At 41.3% G+C, this 19,246-nt stretch overlaps 1 protein-coding gene across 4 annotated transcripts in view; it reads left to right on the forward strand.

Annotated features, from left to right (window-relative positions):
- Positions 1 to 19,246, forward strand: part of LOC120564750 (septin-7-like) — a 56,171-nt gene that overhangs the window by 28,921 nt on the left and 8,004 nt on the right. For 2 of the 4 annotated variants that reach the window (XM_039809968.1, XM_039809969.1), the window contains exons 3-9: positions 2,866 to 2,972; positions 9,013 to 9,113; positions 9,230 to 9,364; positions 14,249 to 14,366; positions 15,177 to 15,269; positions 15,903 to 15,999; positions 16,898 to 16,909. In XM_039809968.1, coding sequence (XP_039665902.1) covers positions 2,866 to 2,972; positions 9,013 to 9,113; positions 9,230 to 9,364; positions 14,249 to 14,366; positions 15,177 to 15,269; positions 15,903 to 15,999; positions 16,898 to 16,909 — 663 coding nt within the window. The remainder of the gene's footprint in view (positions 1 to 2,865; positions 2,973 to 9,012; positions 9,114 to 9,229; positions 9,365 to 14,248; positions 14,367 to 15,176; positions 15,270 to 15,902; positions 16,000 to 16,897; positions 16,910 to 19,246) is intronic. The other 2 variants (XM_039809970.1, XM_039809972.1) reach the window with 1 other exon arrangement.

A 19,246-nucleotide genomic window follows, 5' to 3' on the forward strand; every position in this document is an offset into this window, starting at 1 on the left:
TTGGCCAAATTCTCTGGGCGGGCAAAGCAGAGAAAGGGGAGGTAACCATGATTCCAAAACGGCTCATCTGAGCTTTCATTTTCTCAAAGGCAGAGCAGGATACCCAGGGCTCGGTTTACACCTATCACCATTTCTAGCCACTGGGGGACCATAGACAGGCTGGGGGAACTCATATTAATGTAAAAAAAAAACTCATAAAGTGAAATTTTCATGCCATGGGACCTTTAAGAAAGCCAGCCCAGTTTTTCCTATGTGCTGCCCATTGGTGCTGCCTGAACACAGCACAGCCCGCCCACTGGCTTGTTTAAATTTGGTTGACCAATCACAATAGAGTGGGCCAGCTGACCAATCAGAGCACACTGGGCTTTTCAGGAAGGCGGGCCAAGAGCTCAGAGGGCCTGATTTACTAACACTAGCGCAGTTTGCGCTGCGTCTGTTTATGTGAGTTCGGTAATAGCGCACGCTATGCTTCCACATTTTGCGTAGTATTTATCAACCCTGACACCCATCAGCCAATCAGCGTCTTTCTCCGCCCACTAGACCGTAAATTGCGCTGTAGCAAAGCGGTACTTGTGCTATGATATGGCTGAGTGCAGACTGCGATATTCCCACTGCTGATGCTAGGACTGTTTGAAATGATCCTGATGCCAATATTTGTAATGTAGCGAGGAGTTTAACAACTGCTGGAATGGGATGTGAACGCTGAGTGGGAGATTCAATTTCATCTTTGATTTCTTCCAGTAACTCTAATATTGCATGGCTGCTTGATCTGTAACGCTAAATGATGTTGTGTTCATTGACAAAGTGTGATTCTTGTGTTAAAAATATTTTCAGCCTCGCCTATGTCTTCGTCTTGCTCAAATGACTGTTGCCATTTCACCAGCGACATAAAGGTCTACGAGGAAACTCGACTGCGGCTGGTTTAGACCTGCTTTTAAGAGGCGGAGAATTTCCCCACGGAGAATAAAATGGCGCTCTTACTGACAGTCTTTGTAAATACCGACGGAATATATATTTAGGGGCACTTTGAGCTTATCCTCCCACCTTTTTGGGTGGAACTCCCACTTTCCCCACGACCCTCCCACGAACGCATATTGAAAGCGCAACTTGTCTCTTCTCGCTCATGTGGCAGACAATCTGCCATTTTACCCAAGTGCGCCCTGTTTGTAAATAGTCCGCATCGGTTACGTCCGTCTTTGCGACCAATTAGCGCCTGGAAACAGGCGCAAACGGCTTGATAAATCTAGCCCAGAGTGTTTTAGGCAGAGGAGCTGCATCAATGGGCAGTATGAGAAACATGGAGTGTGTTTTTTGAACATCGAACCTATTCTAGGAAACCCCAAGAGTACAAATATGACGCTGAAAAGGAGTTTAATAGGGGCTCTTTAATTGTTAAAAAGTACCCAGAGTGTGATGGATTCTTCAGTCGGTTACTGCAGTAGTCTAAACCACCCTGAAGGCAAGCAGGTCATTCCCAATTAGTCTCCTTCGTTCAGCTTTAATTATTTAGATTGGATTTTGAAGACACTTTGGGTTGTGGGAACCTTTGATTATCATGTTTTACTTTTTTTAAACCTTTTCTTAAACTGCACAATAATTTAATGAATCCCCTAAAAAAAAAAAATGACCGATCAAAAGAGTTATTGCTCAAGTTATTTTCAACATATGTACATTAATATAAGCTGTACTTAAATGTAAAACGTTTATCACTATGTGTAATGTTTAGCTGGGGTGTGGATTGTATATGTGTTAAATTTTAGTTGTACTGGAGATTTAGTTCAGGTGTCTTGTATTTTTGCAGGTATACATATACTGTATTTTGTGTGTTTATGTGTGTGTGTGTGTGTGTGTGTGTGTGTGTGTAGTAGTTCTAAATGACTTGAAAGAAAAATAAAATAAATAAATAAATGACTTCTTTTAGATAGATTTTGTCTGAAAAGGGATACCCTCCTTAATATTTGTCGTCTAAATGCTCGGTAAGCTACTGTGTATCTACTCAAGTTGGTGTTTGGTCACAAATGATGGGGGTAGTGGCGGCGTGATAGTGTTCCAGGAGTCAGTCAGAGGTCTTGCTAGGACAAGCAGCCATCCTTCCCTCCAACCAACCAGCCAAACACTCCTCCAACGCCTTTTCATGAGACACGTGCCAAATGCTCAGCCATTAATCACAGCATTGTGTGTGTGGGAGCGTCTGCAGTGTGTATGTTTGGAGTGGCTGTGCTGTTTGTCAAGTAAACGTTAACGGTGTGTTTGTGCGCCTGCTGTGTCCATAACATCAGTATGGGAGCAGAGAATGGAAATTTGGCACAGTTAGGAGAGAAATAGGAAGATTTATATGTAAGGGAAGTGTTCAGTGAAGGGGACGGAGGAAGAGTGGATGAATGGGGATGGTGAGGGAGGGAGTGAGCAAGCAGTAGGTGGAGAGGACATTTTTGTTTTATTTCCTCTATTTGAAAGCTTTTATTGCTGGCAGACAAGCTTCTGACCTTTTTCCTCACAGACAGTGAAGCTACTTCATTTTTTCTGCTCCATCCCTCCTGTGTGTGTGTGTGTGTGTGTGTGTGTGTGTGTGTGTGTGTGTGTGTGTGTGTGTGTGTGTGTGTGTGTGTGTGTGTGTGTGTGTGTGTGTGTGTGTGTGTGTGTGTGTGTGTGTGTGTGTGTGTGTGTGTGTGTGTGTGTGTGTGTGTGTGTGCGCTTGTAGTTGAGTGTATGCATGCATGTATGCACATAACATGGCCAGCAGTGGCCAGTCTTTTCATTTGCTGTGCTCTTGTCAAATAACACATGGAATGCTAGTTTCTCATTGCTTTGCCAAAATGGAGATGGCATTAAATTCATAATGTTTTCCCCTTATCTTGTCCTCAGGTGAGTCTGGTCTTGGAAAGTCGACACTCATCAACTCTCTGTTCCTGACTGACCTATACTCCAAGGACTACCCGGGGCCCTCCCAGCGCATTAAGAAGACTGTGCAGGTAGGTTCCCCTGTCATATTTTAAATAGTTCGACGTGATAACAAAGACATTTATATGGAAAGGTAAAAAAAAAGAAACATTTTTATAAATTACAAATTTGATTGATAGAGGAGGTTTGGGTCTACCAAAGATGTTGTATTATTACTATGCTCTTAACTTAAGGCTTTTGGCATACTGGTCACTTCCTCCTGAGAGCCCCACCCTGGTATTGTTTCAGCATTCAGCGGCCCAGGTTCGAATCCGACCTGCGGCCCTTTTCTGCGTGTCATCCCCCATCTCTATCTCTCCCCCTTTCACCTCTATCCACTGTCACTACAATAAAGGGAAAAGCCCCAAAAAATTATCTTAAAAAAATGTAGTTTGAACAAAAACGGCCCGGCTGTTTGAACTGGATCCATATCATAGTATAGTATATCAAGTATTTGTTGAAATCCAAAGTTATGTATTGGTAGATCTCCCCATTTTTTGGAGGGATTGGTTGGCGAAGGGAATTGTTAGACTGGGGGATCTGTTTCTCGGTGGCATATTGAAATCCTTTGAGGATGTGGTAGAGCAATTTGGAATCCCCAGGTCCTACATTTTTCAGATATTTGCAACTTTGCCATCTGTTATTGGAGATTTTGGTTATTGGATCCAGTTCTTTAGCCCCGGAGGCACCCAGAATGTTTAGATAAGGTGTTGATGAAATATGGGAAAGTTCATGAGGCTTCTGGATCAAGGTTAGGCTGTAAGTAAGTCAGATGTTCAGATATTATACCAGACACTAACCACTTCCAAATTACCTCTCAAACAGCGGCTATAATAATAGGAAGAAAAACACAGTGGTGCTGCAATTAACACTTTGATAATTGTATTATTTTTTTTCAGCATTTTAACCAATTTCATCCAAGCTTTTGTACATTGCTCTTCTAAAGAACTTGCAAATAAAAAAGCAAATGTATGCTACATTGGGAGTGCAAAAAATATTTTTATTTATAAAGTGCACTTAGCTGTAAAACACAAGTACAGACAAGGACACTACAATAAAAGAAATTTAAATAAATTGACATTGAGGATGCGGCAATGCAAGCCAAGAATAAAAGGGAAATGTAACTAATACGTATTTATATATTCATTTATATATAAAGGAGAGAGGGAGCAAGAGATGGAGTCTTCTGGAGAGAAGAGAAAGAGCGAAGGATGGAGGAACTAAGAGAGAACCAGCAAGGCCACAGGGCCCGGTTTTGTCCTTTTATGGTCATGACAAACTGAGCAGGACGAGGGAGGCTGCATCTGGAGCAGAGGACGGAGAGAGGAAGGAGAAGCAGTTTGGGAAAAGGCAGAAGGGTTGTGAAGGAGGAGGGAAAAAAGATAGCGAGTACAACTTCTAAAAAGGTGGAAGAAAGGGTTGTGGTCAGAAGCGATGTAGTCTATATGGTTAACTGCTCCTCAGATCTCTGCAGGGTAAATCCAGACAGCTAGCTAGACTATCTGTCCAATCTGAGTTTTCTGTTGCACGACTAGTGAAGGATCTCAAGTTCCTTTGGGTCTTATTCGCGAGTGAGGGGACGATGGAGTGGGAGATTGGCCGGAGAATCTGTGCAGCGGGGGCGGTATTGCACTGACTTAATCACACCGTTGTGACGAAAAGAGAGCTGAGCCAGAAGGCAAAGCTCTCAATCTATCGGTCAATTTTCATTCCTACCCTCAACTATAGGGTTGGGTACCGAACCCGGTACTTTTACCGGTACCGACCGAATCACATTGGTATTACCGAGTATTGGTTCACGTAAAATCAAACGCGCCAAACTTCGGTACCTGAGAGCTTCTCTGTCCTCTCTGCATATTGACAGAGAGCAGAGCTCCGACACACACACACGCGCAGAGGTGCGGACTACGTGGCCTCTGCAATTTTGTTGAAGTCCCAGTGAGTCACGGCGATGCCGATGAAGTAGTTTCAAGTGTGGTTACAGTTTTTCAAAACTTCACGCAGACACCATTCACTGTGATATGATATTAAAGGCGAAAGCAGTCGCAGTGCTGTTGTTTTACACTTCCTCTGAGACAAGCAGGCACAACAGTGGTTTCTGTGCCCTGGGGACTGACTGACAGGCTGAGGTTGTAAGGCAAGGCAACTTTATTTCTACAGCAGCTTTAGGCAACAAGGCAATTCAAAGTGCTTTACATGAAACATTAAAGAGCAGTTAAAAACTGTCATGATGAAAATAAAACAGGCTAAAAAGAATAATATACAAATACCAGAATAAAAGTTACAGTGAGTAAGAAATTAATAATTATTCAATTTAATAGGTTGTAGGGATGGGTTTGGGAGGAAAGAGGGACTTTTTTTATTTTTGTTTAATTTCTGTCAGTGTAAAATATTCTAAATAAATAACATAATGTTCTAAGTAAATAGGATAAATAGGTTTGGAATTATTTTTACAACTGAAATAATTGTTTTGTAATTACAGATGGAAGGTACCAAATAAAAGTACCGTTGGGTACTGGTATCTGTACTGATATTGGTCATGAACGTCATGACCGAAAGAACGAGATCCAGGGTACATGCAACCGAAATGGGTTTCCTCAGGAGGGGGGCTGGCGTCTCCCTCAGAGAGAGGGTGAGAAGCTCAGTCATCTGTGAGGAGCTCGGAGTAGAGCCACTGCTCCTTTGCATCGAAAGGAGCCAGTTGAGGTGGTTCGGGCATCTGGTAAGGATGCCCCCTGGGCACCTCCCTAGGGAGGTGTTCCAGGCACGACCAGCTGGGAGGAGGTCTCGGGGAAGACCCAGGACTAGGTGGACCCTGGCCTGGGAACGCCTTGCGATCCCCCAGTCAGAGCTGGTTAATGTGGCTCGGGAAAGGGAAGTTTGGGGTCCCCTACTGGAGCTGCTGCCCCGCAACCCGACCCCAGATAAGCGGACGACGATGGATGGATGGACTAAAAAGCGTGGTACAGCGGCACCATGCCACCGTCCTGTGCTTAATGCCTCTCAAGACGATTGTGATTGGTTTAAAGAAATGGCAATAAACCAGAGCACATTTTTCTCCCATCCCGGAATGCTGTGGACTAGCCAGACCCTCCTCCGCAGCACTGTGGAGGAAGGTCTGGCAATGTGAGACTAGGAGCGATGCAGCCAAGGGGAAAAAGGAGGGATGCAGGAGAAGATGGACAGAAAAGCAGTGTAGTAGGACTGAAGCAGTGATGGGTTAGTAAGGGGTGACTGGAGAGAGACAAAGAAAAACCGAGTAATGTTTGAGAGCCCTTATATTTCCCTCGGGGCCTAAAAGGGTCAGTATCAGGGCAAAAATGTTCCCCTGAAACCTAACACCCACCCAGCTTTAAAAGTGACATTTTCTTTTTAAATAAGTGCTGTTCAATTGATCTAGATATGCCGATGTGAAGAGTGGTTCATGTGGATTTCTAAGTAACTGATAAATATTTGAAGTGGAGGCAGCACTTTTAAACCAGGACAATATATACAGTACCTAAACTATCAACCGGGTTAGATATCAGTAGAATGGCAAAATTGTGAAAATTTATTTCACCATCAATCATCAGGTTTACCACAATCAGAGGTTTTGCTGGAGTTCAACTTTGAAGAACTTTGACACAAATTTGCATCGTTGACCTGTAGCAAGTTTTTCAAACTACTGTTTTCAGGTCAAGAATGAGCTTCGACGCTTAGAGAGTTGCCGATTTTAATCAGATTATACGATTGTCAGTTCTTGTACAGCTGATATGATTAGAGAAAAGCTGACCATTTTGTCTTCTGTTGTTCAATGAAAGACAACTGGTTTTGTAGAAACAAATTCATAGGAACAAATTGAAACAAATTGTTCTGTTTGTAATTATACCCAGCTCTACAGACTTTCCCAACACAGAAAATCATGTAATCATTTGATCACAGGGCAATCCAAAAAATGCCAAAAATATAGTAATTAAGAGTCCAACTGCACCAACTCATAAATAAATGTGCTGTTAGAAGAGAAAGCCTTGTTTTTCCAAAGATTGGGATTTCAGTTAAGAAATCAGGTGATGTCGCTGTATCTTTTGCAGCTCCACATGACCACCCCTCTGTTATGTTTGAGTCTCAGCATGGTGCTAAATTTACTCTGTTTTGGCTAGACAGAAAACATTAAGAACATCTTGCTCCCAACTCCATTTTGGTCCGTCACTCACATCGAACCTCATGTGAACCCCATGAGCGCAACCAGGGCGTACATGCTGTCGTGCAAGTAGCAGTCATTGTGTGTAAGTGTGTTTGCCATGGGTGCTGTGGTCTGAGGCTGAAGGGGGAGAGAGTGGGTCAGAGTATTTATATTCCAGAACAATCTCCCATGCTTTGTCGCTCACTCGCCTTCACCCAGATCAAATTTCTTTTTAAATGATGGTGTTGAGACTGACGGCATTTTTGAGGTTTTCTCCCAATCTGTTTTTCTTCGCGGAAACGGTGGAAAATAGCAGATTTGGTTTTGAGATGGCTGGCATGTCATGCACAAACACTTACAGTACAAACACACACAGTTGAACACAGCCTGGGTGGACAATTAAACTTAGATATGTCAAATGACTGTGGTGTGTGATATATATATATATATATATATATATATATATATATATATATATATATATATATATATATATATATATATATATATATATATATATATATGCTCAGCTGTAAAGTCAGACAGATTATCTGAAGGTTTGTGGAAGCTGAAGAATGTTTGTGTTAGAGCGAGAGGGCTGTAGTTTGAGTTTTAAAAGGGGGGGGGGATCCTAAAATAACTAGATGGCCTTGTGAAAGTATGCGGTAAAGCGAGGGAACAGCAGACGAGCTGCAGGAAATGATGGATCTTGGTCCCTCACTGCCTCACTCCCCGCAGACTCACGTTACTTAGATAGACCGGCTGTAGCAACTCCAATTCAGCCAGTGCAAACGCCAGCGCCGGGGGTCTGATGCCGGACTGGTCTGATAGTCTTGTATTGCCAGTCCTAGCGCTGCAGAGGAAGATCTGACAACAGGAGCATACACTCCTTAATAGGAGAAAAGAAACATTGTTTGCATTTCTTTAAACCAATCACAATGGTCTTGGGCGGCGCTAAACTCCAGACGCAGCGAGCGTGGCTCTGCAAAATAGTCTCAGGAAGGAACTTGTTTTGGTGGAACATTTGCATCCCGCAAAAGAAGACGCTACGCACAATATTAAATGAAGTTAACTGTTGACACAATAATCAGGCCTGCCATGTTGCACGATCCACATTTTCTTCAAAACTTGCCATTTTCAGCGTGTAACGTTGCTCAGAGGTTTCTGTTTCTGTTCCTCGAGGCTACCGGAATTTAACATAAACACAATTATCTGGTAAATGAACCGTCGTCACGGTAAATTCATAAATTCATCAGTTTTAGTGCCCCATGTGCTATTTTTCAAGCAACTGTTGCTGTCATATTGTGCGAAGACAGACCTTCCTTTCTGACACTTTTGATTTAGGATTAAATCCGATAAAAGTATCAAAATGCAGGCTTCTTATAGAGCATCTTTGGATATACAGACTAGAGTTCTGTGAATCTGCCCTCGATTGCTCTTCCTCAACGACCGGATGTGTGTCTCAGTTAGGGCTGGGCGGTTTTCATCATCGTTCTCTCTCTGTTCGCTGATTGGACCGGAAAAGATTGGCCGGAGAAAACCCAAGAATATACCACAAACCCAGACGGAGTACTGAAGGAAAATGACAATTGAGCAGAAGTATATAGAAGGGCGGAGCCAGGCTACTGTTTTTATGCAATATAGGCTATTTAAGATATTTTTTCATTTACATGTTTTGCAGCTGTATATTTAGTTTTTTTTGTATATTATACACTATCCTCTTCACGGAAGAAATGCATGACATCAAAAAAAAAAGAAAGTAAAAAAAAAAAAAAAAAAAAGAAATGCATGACATCTGCATAAATACAGAAAGATTATGAGAACACTGTGACAAGTCACATTAAGTATAGGAATAGGTTTTGATTTAGACCAGTAGTGTACTAAATAGTGTAAATGTTGGTGTGTTTCAGGTGGAGCAGTCGAAAGTGCTGATTAAGGAAGGAGGGGTCCAGTTGACGCTCACCATTGTCGATACTCCAGGGTTTGGTGATGCTGTGGACAACAGCAACTGGTGAGGAGTGCTGGCATGATCCAAGTGTTTCCAAATGATCATATGTTCTTTGTTGTTATCCGATGTCCTCCTCTTTTCTTCGCCTGATATCTTTTTCTTTTTTTTCCATCTTCCAGTTGGCAGCCAGTTATAAACTACATTGACAGTAAGTGCGAGGACTTCCTGAACGCAGAGTCGAGAGTGAACCGCAGATCCATGCCAGACAACAGAGTCCACTGCTGCCTGTACTTCATAGCGCCCTCTGGACACGGGTAGGTGGAATAAGATGACGTAGAGCATTGATTCCCAACCACGGGTACTGGTACCCCAGGGGGGACTTTTGCAGTTGCCATGGGGTACTTGTAAAGTTTGGAGAGTAGCTCAACTAATTTGAAACAATTTAAATTATGATTTTATTGGAAAAATATATCCACATATTAACGCAGCAGTTGCTTTCCAGCTGATATAACAGCTGATTGGTTCAGAATCGACTCAACATGATATTTTATGTAAACTTTTTATTGTTTTTGAATTGGAGGGATTTTAATTGCTATTTGTCTGATTTAAAGGCTTACTCTGTACAGACCACATGTTGTGTGGCTGATAGTTACGTTTAGAAGTCAGAGAGACTAAATCTGTTCAGATTACAGATCATCTACAGTCTGTTGTTAATTTACTACAGCAACAGATTGCATGTGGAGCATTTTAACAGCTACTCTGTCATGATAAATTCAACTGGAGACAAGCTGTATGTACAAGCTGATATATGGGTCTGATAACATTTTATTAAATCGGAATCGGACCGAACAGGATGTGAGTGATTCTGTGACTTCCTGTTCAGCCTGAAGACTGCTGGAAACTGTACGACTTGACGGCAGCTTTTTGTCTCCGCCCCCTGCTGCTGCCGCCTGCTCTCGTCCACTTTAACAGGCGAGGCGCCGCTCATCTCCAACGAGCCTAATGGCCTTCTTCATGGTGTAGCCCTCAAGACACAGTTTCCTCTTCCGTAGACATCATGATTTCAAACACCTCAGCACACAGCCAGTGATCTCAAAACTAACAAATGCAAAGTATAACCACTAGGTGGCTCTCTCTCTTCTTTGTAGAGCCATCTGGTGGGGAGTATTTGGGGCCCAGTTCTATTTTTAATGTAAGATAGCCTGCTAAATAAAGCATTTTTAATTTTTTCACAAGAAGAGTGCCTTGGACCATTTTTTCAATGATTATAGCAGCTTTACGTTTCTATTCTAACCAGGTGAAGAAAAATATTTTTTTATATTTTTTTAGAAGCAGCAGTTGGCAGGTAGGAGGAGGATTTTGGTTGGGTCAACAGGCTCCCTTTGCCAGTCTATTTGTATTCAAAGGATTTATTAACCAACACTCACCCACATTCCTCTGTTATGGTCCAAATGATGGTGCTGTGCCAGTGCAGTGAGTGTGGCCTAAACATACTCTATCTGTAAAGTGTCCTGAGATAACTTTTGTTATGATTTGACACTTAAAATAAACTTAGTTAGATGAAAACCTGCACATTCTATGACCTCTCTTTGGCCTGGACCACTACATTGAGGGAAAGTCTACCTTATTATTCAACTGTGTGTGTGTGTGTGTGTGTGTGTGTGTGTGTGTGTGTGTGTGTGTGTGTGTGTGTGTGTGTGTGTGTGTGTGTGTGTGTGTGTGTGTGTGTGTGTGTGTGTGAGATTTACAAAGGTTACATAACCCAGTTCTGCTCATGCTCAATACAGTTCTGCTCTCCATCACTGAATCACCCAATCAGAGCGGAGGCCTCTGAGCAACTCACAGAGGCAGGCCTCTCATCTCAGACAAACACACAAGATGAGAGAAGACAGAGAGTGTGTGTGTGTGTGTGTCTGTGTGTTCACTTGGCATCACTAGTACATTCCCGGTTTGTCAGTATAGCTGCAGCATCTGACTGGGTTTAAATTTTGGAGCTCTGTTTCCGCTTAACCCAAAATCCATCCAGCAACCCAGGCTTACTGATGGCTAAATTTGATCTACATAGATTTAAATCATCCCGGGATTGTTTTTAAATCTGCAGAGATGAGTCATGTACAAGGTGTCTAAAAGTAAATTGTATAGCACCGGCCAAAAAGAAACTTGGCCTCTGTTATCAATTTCCCCATGTAATACTGCTTTTTGATTCTGATCAGCTGACACCAACATTGGATATTCACTGTTGGTGTGTTAAGGAAGCTGAAACATGTTCTACTTTAAAAATGTCATTGTAGCTCTGCTTCACATATCCTCATGCTGCTTTTATCCACATTTAGCATAGGAACAGGAACAATCCATGAGATGTAGAAAATGTGCCTAGAAATGTAAAGTATTAACTATAAATGTTTTTTATAGTACGTAGTGAGAGTATTGGAAGTGGTTGCCTTGTTCATGGAATCACAGCATTGTCCGTACTGTCCATGGCGGTGCGCCGCTGCAGAATGAATATAGGGGAAACGATAGATATTTAACATTACTTTTTGCCTGGTGGGGGTTCCTGTTGCTGTACCATTATAAGGAGGTGCATGTCTGAAAGGGACCTAAAACTGAACAATGCTGCAAAACCAGACATGTCCAATTAATACAATTGTACAGTTTCTGCCCAGCTTGAAGTGAATTAAGTTTAATAAGTGCATGATAGAGTTTGACAGTCAGTTATCTACGCTTCTCTGTATTTGACAGCCCTATAAAGGGCAATAAATTGCTCATAAGCTAACTATTGATGCCCTGATAGTAAATGTTGGGGCAGTTGTTGACTTCCCTGGGTAAATATATCAGGTAATTGTGGTGTTCCTGTCTCTTTACAGGAATTTGCTAGTATATACAGTCGTTTCAAAGCAGACTGTTTACACCTTCAAATCCTTTGCAACAGCTGCAGAATTGCAGTTTGCATACTGCCACTGAGTGTTCCTAGTTTGATAGGTCACTGTCAGTGTGTAGAGACGGTTTTTGAACTCTGAAAGGAAACAACATTTAGAGATCACAGGAGTGTCTTGACAGTCAGTATCTCCTGCAGTATTTAAGTCTCAGACCAGACACTCTGACTCCTGTTTTATCTGGGACCGCATTCACTTCAGGACTCCTCTGATGCTGCATTGTACACCGATCTGACCCTGTTCATACACACACACTCTGTCTATGTGTCCCTGTGTGAACTAGTGAACCGCTGAACAGCTGTTTTGTAGCCCTCTTTGTATTTCTGCATTCCTGGGATGATAACCTCAACATCCCCTTTACCCACACCCATTACACACCGACACACACATTTCCAGAACTATTTCCAAACATCGAATGCAGCACTTGAATGTACATAAATCAGAATCAGGAAGAGATTTATTGCCAGGTAAGTAGCACTTACTTACTTACTAGGAATTTGCCTTGGTTGATGATGCATACATAAAAACAATATAAATTACACAAACAATAAATACAGAAACAAATAACATACATACATATATACATACATACTTTTATTTAATTATGAGTGTGTACTGCATAATTTTCTCACATTATACAGTACACACTCATTTTCCACACACACTGCCCACCAACCTTCCGCCTACCAGAGTGCTCCGATTCTGGCCACACAACTGAATATGAGGCCCACTTGTCATTCAGACTGAGATGGAGAGCCTATGGGAGTATTACAAAGACAATCCCTCATCAGCGCTGCAAGACAAAACCATCAGTTGTCACCACAGAAGAAAACACATGAGCTAATCGGCTGGCTTCATTGTGTCTTTGCTGGGGGCTACATGTCATGTATGGTTTTGGTTGGCCATCTGCTGGTGACCTACTGAACTGAGTTTACTTTGAAAAGTCATGCACTATAAGGAATCTCACTGACATTTTCATTCAGTTAATTTTTGGAAATTAACCCTCTGAGGTCTAAGGGCATTCTCACATATCTTCTTAAAAATACCTTTTTAAGGTATTTGCAAAATGTTCAGAATAAACTCAGCTTTCCGCATAGTGATGTCCAAATGTTTCCCAGAGCAACGTGTAAAGAGATAATTTGGCGCTAAAGCTGAAACGTTTGAAATTTCCTCAATTCTCTTTTGAAAACAAACCTTAACTTATGATGTGTTGTGCGAGTTGTTTCAGTGCTTGAAATGAGTTTACCAAAGTCTTTAGGTTATATATGATTAAAATAGTAAATAAATGTCTGAAATGAAATTTTGTAATATCTCTTTTTGAGTAGGGGTTTAGTCAAACATGGTTGTGTCTCGAGGCTTCATTCTTCATTCCCAGAATGTGTCCTCCTTCCTGACATGGCTGCTAATCCATGAGATTGTTTCATTGATCTCATTAATCATCCACGAGCCCATTTTAGGTTTTCATTCATTAGTTTTCTGTAAGAGCGTGTTCTGAGATGAGGAGGGCGGAGATTTACCCCTCCCTCATAGAACAGTGACCGCCCACTTTTTTTAACGCCTCTGGTTCCGGAAGTGTTTTTTGAGCTAGAGGTTGCCCTGTATAAAGACTTTTAAGTGTGAAACCAAGCTAAACAGCTACCAGAGGAATCGTGCCAAAAAACATTTTGAAAAATGCAAAGGTACAAGACTGTGTACAGAAACTATCATAGACTTGAATGGCAGAAGCTCCATCCCGGCTATGGTCAACGTTTCCATTGTAACAGCGAGTTGGACCAATCGGAGACGTTGCTGTTACGTGTCAGATTGTGGGTAGTGTAGTATTTCTTCACAAGATGAAACATGTTTTTCTTAAAACAAAGTTGATTTCATTAGGACTTCTAGCTTTAACAGGAACAGAAACTTTCACAACCACGTAGCTCGGGGTCAGTCGGCCTCGGATGGTTTAGACGTTATGGCTGATAATCACAATCTTTATGGAAAAAACAATGGGACATTTACTTCCGGAACCACACTGTTGAGCTCTTTGGGCAGAAAGACAGGGTACACCCAGGTCACCAGTTGACTGTTGCTAACATACACACAAATAAATACATTCACATTTATTTGAATCTGTTCACGATTAAATTATCGTGGAAAAACGACAAGAGGAAATGATTGCTGAGTATACCACACTGGCCAGGTGTTGCTCAGCTGTCTAGCAAATGAATACACCCGTCTTGACATCAGTCACTTGTTCTTACAGTTTCCTTTCTGTCTATCCTTCAGCCTGAAGCCGCTGGACATCGAGTTCATGAAGAGACTCCATGACAAAGTCAACGTCATCCCGCTTATTGCAAAAGCTGACACTCTGACCCCAGAGGAGTGCCAGCTTTTTAAAAAACAGGTATGTGTGTGTGTCACTTTAGTAGGATAGACAGCGCTGCTGCTACAGTCCAACTACGGTGAATAGAGACAAGCGTTTGTAGCATATGTGTATGTTATTCACTTACTGCAGGCAGCATATACATGTAAAGCAATAGTAGAGATGCTGGGAAGAGAGAAAGCTCAGAAGATCAATACCACTCTTATTTCTGTGTGTCAAGTATGGAGTTAAAGCTAGGAGGCAATTAGCCTAGCTTAGCATGAAGACTGTCAGCACGTGAAAATCAAAGTCCACAAATCCTGAGGGTGCCAGCCCACAGTCTTGTCGTCACCTCGAGGTTGCCAGGCAACCAGCAGAGACGCTGCCTGGAAATACTGAAAGGATAGTTCATCCTTTAAGATGAATTTTGGGGGCTTTTTAGGCCCTTAATTCCACAGGACAGATGAAGACATGAAAGGGGAGAGAGGAAGGGAATGACACGCAGAAAAGGGCCGCAGGTCAGAGTCGAACCCACGGCCACTGCGTCGAGGAGTAAACCTCTATATATGTGCGTCTGCTCTACCAACTGAGCTAACCCGGCCACAAAAGGATAGTTCATGTAAACCTTAAGGAGAAATTAAAAAATGTTTTGATCTAGATATGAATGCAGGACTATAGTGTGTACTTGTTACCTTTATTCTTTAGTCTCGTAGTTTATCTGTTTATTTATTTTTAATTGTTTTAACTGCTCTTTAGTGTTTATGTAAAGCACTTTGTATTGCCCTGTTGCTGACATGTGCTATACAAATAAAGCTACCTTGCCTTATTCTGATTTATATCTCCTTTTGTCAGATAATGAAAGAGATACAGGAGCACAAAATAAAAATTTATGAATTCCCAGACACGGAGGACGACGAGGACAACAAGCTCATCCGAAAGATTAAGGTGAAGCACCACACAGTCTTAACACGGTCGTTAATGATTTAAAAGGATTTTTTTGATTTTGAGGACCTCTGATTGGTCTTCGTATGAACACCGGTATCATGGCGACCTGTCGATCAGGATCAAGACTTATCCATGTTCAACATCCAAAAACACTGTTTTTGGATGTTGTCCGTGTTTTTGAAAACATTAGTCCACAAACTAATGGGTGACATCACCGTGGCTACATCCACTTTTTGGGGGGCTTTTTCTGCCTTTATTTTGATAGGACAGCAAGGGGAGAGAGGGGGGGGAAGACATGCAGGAAATTGTCACAGGTCGGACTCGAACCCTGGACCTCTGCGTCGAGGCATAAACCTCCAAGTATATGTACGCCTGCTCTACCCACTGAGCCTACCCGGCCACATACATCCACTTCTTTTATACAGTCTATGGAGGGAATAGAACAAACAGCTATTTTTACCCTTATTTCTTTTTTTATCTTGTATATATTTCTTATCTTTTATATTATACTCGTTGTATGTGTCCTTATTGCACCGTGGGTTGGAGAGAAACATATTTTCAATTGCTCATATATATATATATATATTGCAGGATTGGCAATAAAGTTGACTTGACTTGATCTTTCCACTCCAGGAGAAGATGCCACTGGCCGTGGTCGGCAGCAACGTGGTAATCGAGGTGAACGGCAAGAAGGTCAGAGGTCGCCAGTACCCATGGGGCGTGGCGGAAGGTAGGTTCACTCAGGTCCACTGCCAGAAAAGGAGGACGCGGCTTCCAATTAACTCGAAAATTTACCAGAAAAGAAGTGTGCACACTTTGAAAGTTCACAAGGGGCAGCGTTTAAGCATTTTTATTGTGTGTGTCAGGTTTCAAGAAAGACATTTGATGAACAGTACGTTATTGCACCTTGGTCAGACTGTGAGAGATGTGAGAGAGAGGCGTCTGCAGGTTGATGTGTTTGAGAAAGTCCAGCAGTCACAGTATTCTCTCTTTCATGATGAATGAAGCGTGGTCTTCCTGAGAGTGTGCATGTTTTCCACAATGACCCCCCTGTATCCACTGAATGCATTAACTGCCAGGTAATACAACCACTTGTCAAAATGTATTCTTGACTGGAAACGAGTTAATGAACAAATGTTTGTCATTTCATTGTTCTTGGATTTCTAAGTCAAACAACAGTTGATTGCCACATTTGAACCATCACGTTATTAAAAGGTAACTACCGTTTTTTTTCCAGAAAAGTAGAAGTTACCTGGCAGTTAATGCATTGTTACCTTTTATTACCCCTAAACTCAAAGTCACATGCACACAGTCCTTTTGATAGTGTTGGTCTTGACCCTAATAGGGATTCTGGAAAAAAAAGGATAGACATAGTGTATTATGGGATATGTTGTTTCAGTATTGCAGCAAGCACTGACTGACCCAGCCACGATGAACTGCTGATGCTCTTACTGGTGTGTTAGTTTGATTTGTTTTAAAGTCCTCTGAAAGATGATACACTGTATATATCTTCATATAAAGTAATATACCTTTTGTTGCTCTGTGGTTGACCGTTTATCAGTCTTTCACTTTTCCATTCTTTCTTTTCTCTCCTTTTTTCTTTGTCTATTCTTTTCCATGACTGACAGAGGGCATTTTTGGTAAACCAAACCATCTTTCACTTTATTTCAGCCTCATTTTCTCCCCTCCTCCTCCTCCTCCTCCTCAGAGTGTCCCCCAAACTCTCCATCCCTCCTCTCCCTCCACTTTTCTGTTGCTGTGCTGTCTCATCATTAGGCTGATGGTCAACCCAATGCTCTGATCAGACTTGGGCTGAATACATTTCTAAGTACTGCAGTACACCATTATTTGGAAACATTTGAAAACAAAGAAGAACATGGACATATTACATTGTGAACGTATTATATCTTGAAATACAAAAGAACATAGACCCCAAAATCATTCATGTGTTCTCAGGAGATCATGGGTTCTCAACTGGTCTCACCCTGGGACCCACATTTTCCATTGGTCATTAAGTTGCGACCCGCTTTTATAGAATTCAAACCAAGCCTTCATAACACATGCGTCATCTTTTTTAAATTTTGTTTTACATAAATACACATATTTACATGTGCAAAGTGCATTTCATTTTTGTAAGCAGATTAGTAAAAATAAAGTGTGGTAGATCAATCCTAAATAAAAATTTGTCCGCCAGAGAGCACTGACAAATTATTTTTATTTAAGTTTTGGAATAGTAAAACGTCTCGCTCAGTACATATTTTGGTCATAAATTCAAGGGATCCTTCTAAAAAATCTTTATGTGTTAATGTTAAAAAAGATATATAAATACCGGCAGATATGTAGTTTTTTTTTACTCTCACATATTGATATCAGCGTTGGTGTAAATTCTACTAATCTCTGGCAGAGATGGGAAGTAACAAAGTACAAATACTTCGTTACTGTACTCAAGTAGATTTTTCAGATATTTTTACTTTACTATTTATTTTTGTGCCGATTTTTTACTTTTACTCCTTACATTTTTAACACAAATATCGGTACTTTCTACTCCCATCATTTTACAAACTTGGCTCGTTACTTTAGTTTCAAATCATTTCAGTGGAGTTACTGATATTATTTTTTGCGCCATCAATACCGAATTCAATCTAATTGGATGGGAATATACATTGCACTTGACGCACCACTACAAGACGACTCGACAGATTCGGCGGCATTCATTCTCGGCAAATCATTGCAGCTTGATGGTGGTAACGTTAGCACTAGTAGTATGGACGCCGACATGATTGAAAATGAAGAAAACCGAGATCCCAGAGATTCAGCAGACAAGCAGCAAGACATTCCCAATCATCCCTGGCCTTATCTGAGAGAGATGTTTGAGATAGAAGGCATCAAGAAGGACTCCTGGCCAATGTGCTGCGTAACTCTAAAAGTATGGGGAACTTCTTAATGAATGTCTGTTTAGTAATTCATATTTTATCCTTTATTTTCTTTCCAGAAGCCATATTTGAGCACACACACATACATGTAGATTCCTTTAAATGTTAAGGGTAAGATTTAAAAAAAGAGTAACTGGATCTGTGAATTTTCACAGAATCACAACTGAATTCATATCTTGCTACTCAGTCAGAATCTTATTAACCACCTGGAGTCCCAGTCTCTGTCACAGTAATCATATATGTCATGTTTTAGGCCTATTGGCAGACATCCATTTAAAATGTAGCCAATGGCAGATAAAGAGTCTTTTCTCCATGTCCACTCAAGTTCCTCAGCTTGTACTCTAGTAACATTTGGGTGGTCCAGGTGGTTGTCATTCGCAAGGCTAATTTTACTATACTTTTAAGTAAATTTCCAAGCCTGTACTTATTTACTTTTACTTGAGTAAAGAACTTAAATCAGTACTTCTACTTTTACCAGAGTATTTTTTAACACACAGTATCTGTGCTTGTACTTCAGTACGGGAAGTGAGTACTTTTGCCATCTCTGATATCTGGAAGAAACTATCAAACTTTGCTACCATCACTTTAAATTGCTGCACTAAGCTTCAGAGCTGCAAAAAAATGACACTTTTTACATACTGCTAGTTGCAACTCAACACTAAGACATTGTGAACAAAGAAATCCACCCCCATAAAAGGAAATGCCGAACCAGAGCAAAACCCACTACATAAACCAATTTTCATCACTGTCTTACTCCATAAGTTGCTTTTAATATATATCCCTTATGCCTAAGAAATACGTAAACAATCTCTACTCTTCCCATTTTGTCATGTCACAGTGTATGCTAAGTGTTGCCATGGGAGCAAAAGAGCCCGTAATCTACCAGAGGGACACATGAATGATTATGTTTTTTGTCTTTGTTTTTATCACTTAATTTGATAGTCAACCCCGAAAGACCAAGGTTGTAATAAACAGGAATGATCCTGCAAAGTGCATTTGATGAGGCTTACTTGACACATGTCTGAAGCATCTGCTCTCAGCAGC

Source organism: Perca fluviatilis, chromosome 8 (assembly GCF_010015445.1).
Source record: "Perca fluviatilis chromosome 8, GENO_Pfluv_1.0, whole genome shotgun sequence".
Classification (NCBI taxonomy): domain Eukaryota; kingdom Metazoa; phylum Chordata; class Actinopteri; order Perciformes; family Percidae; genus Perca; species Perca fluviatilis.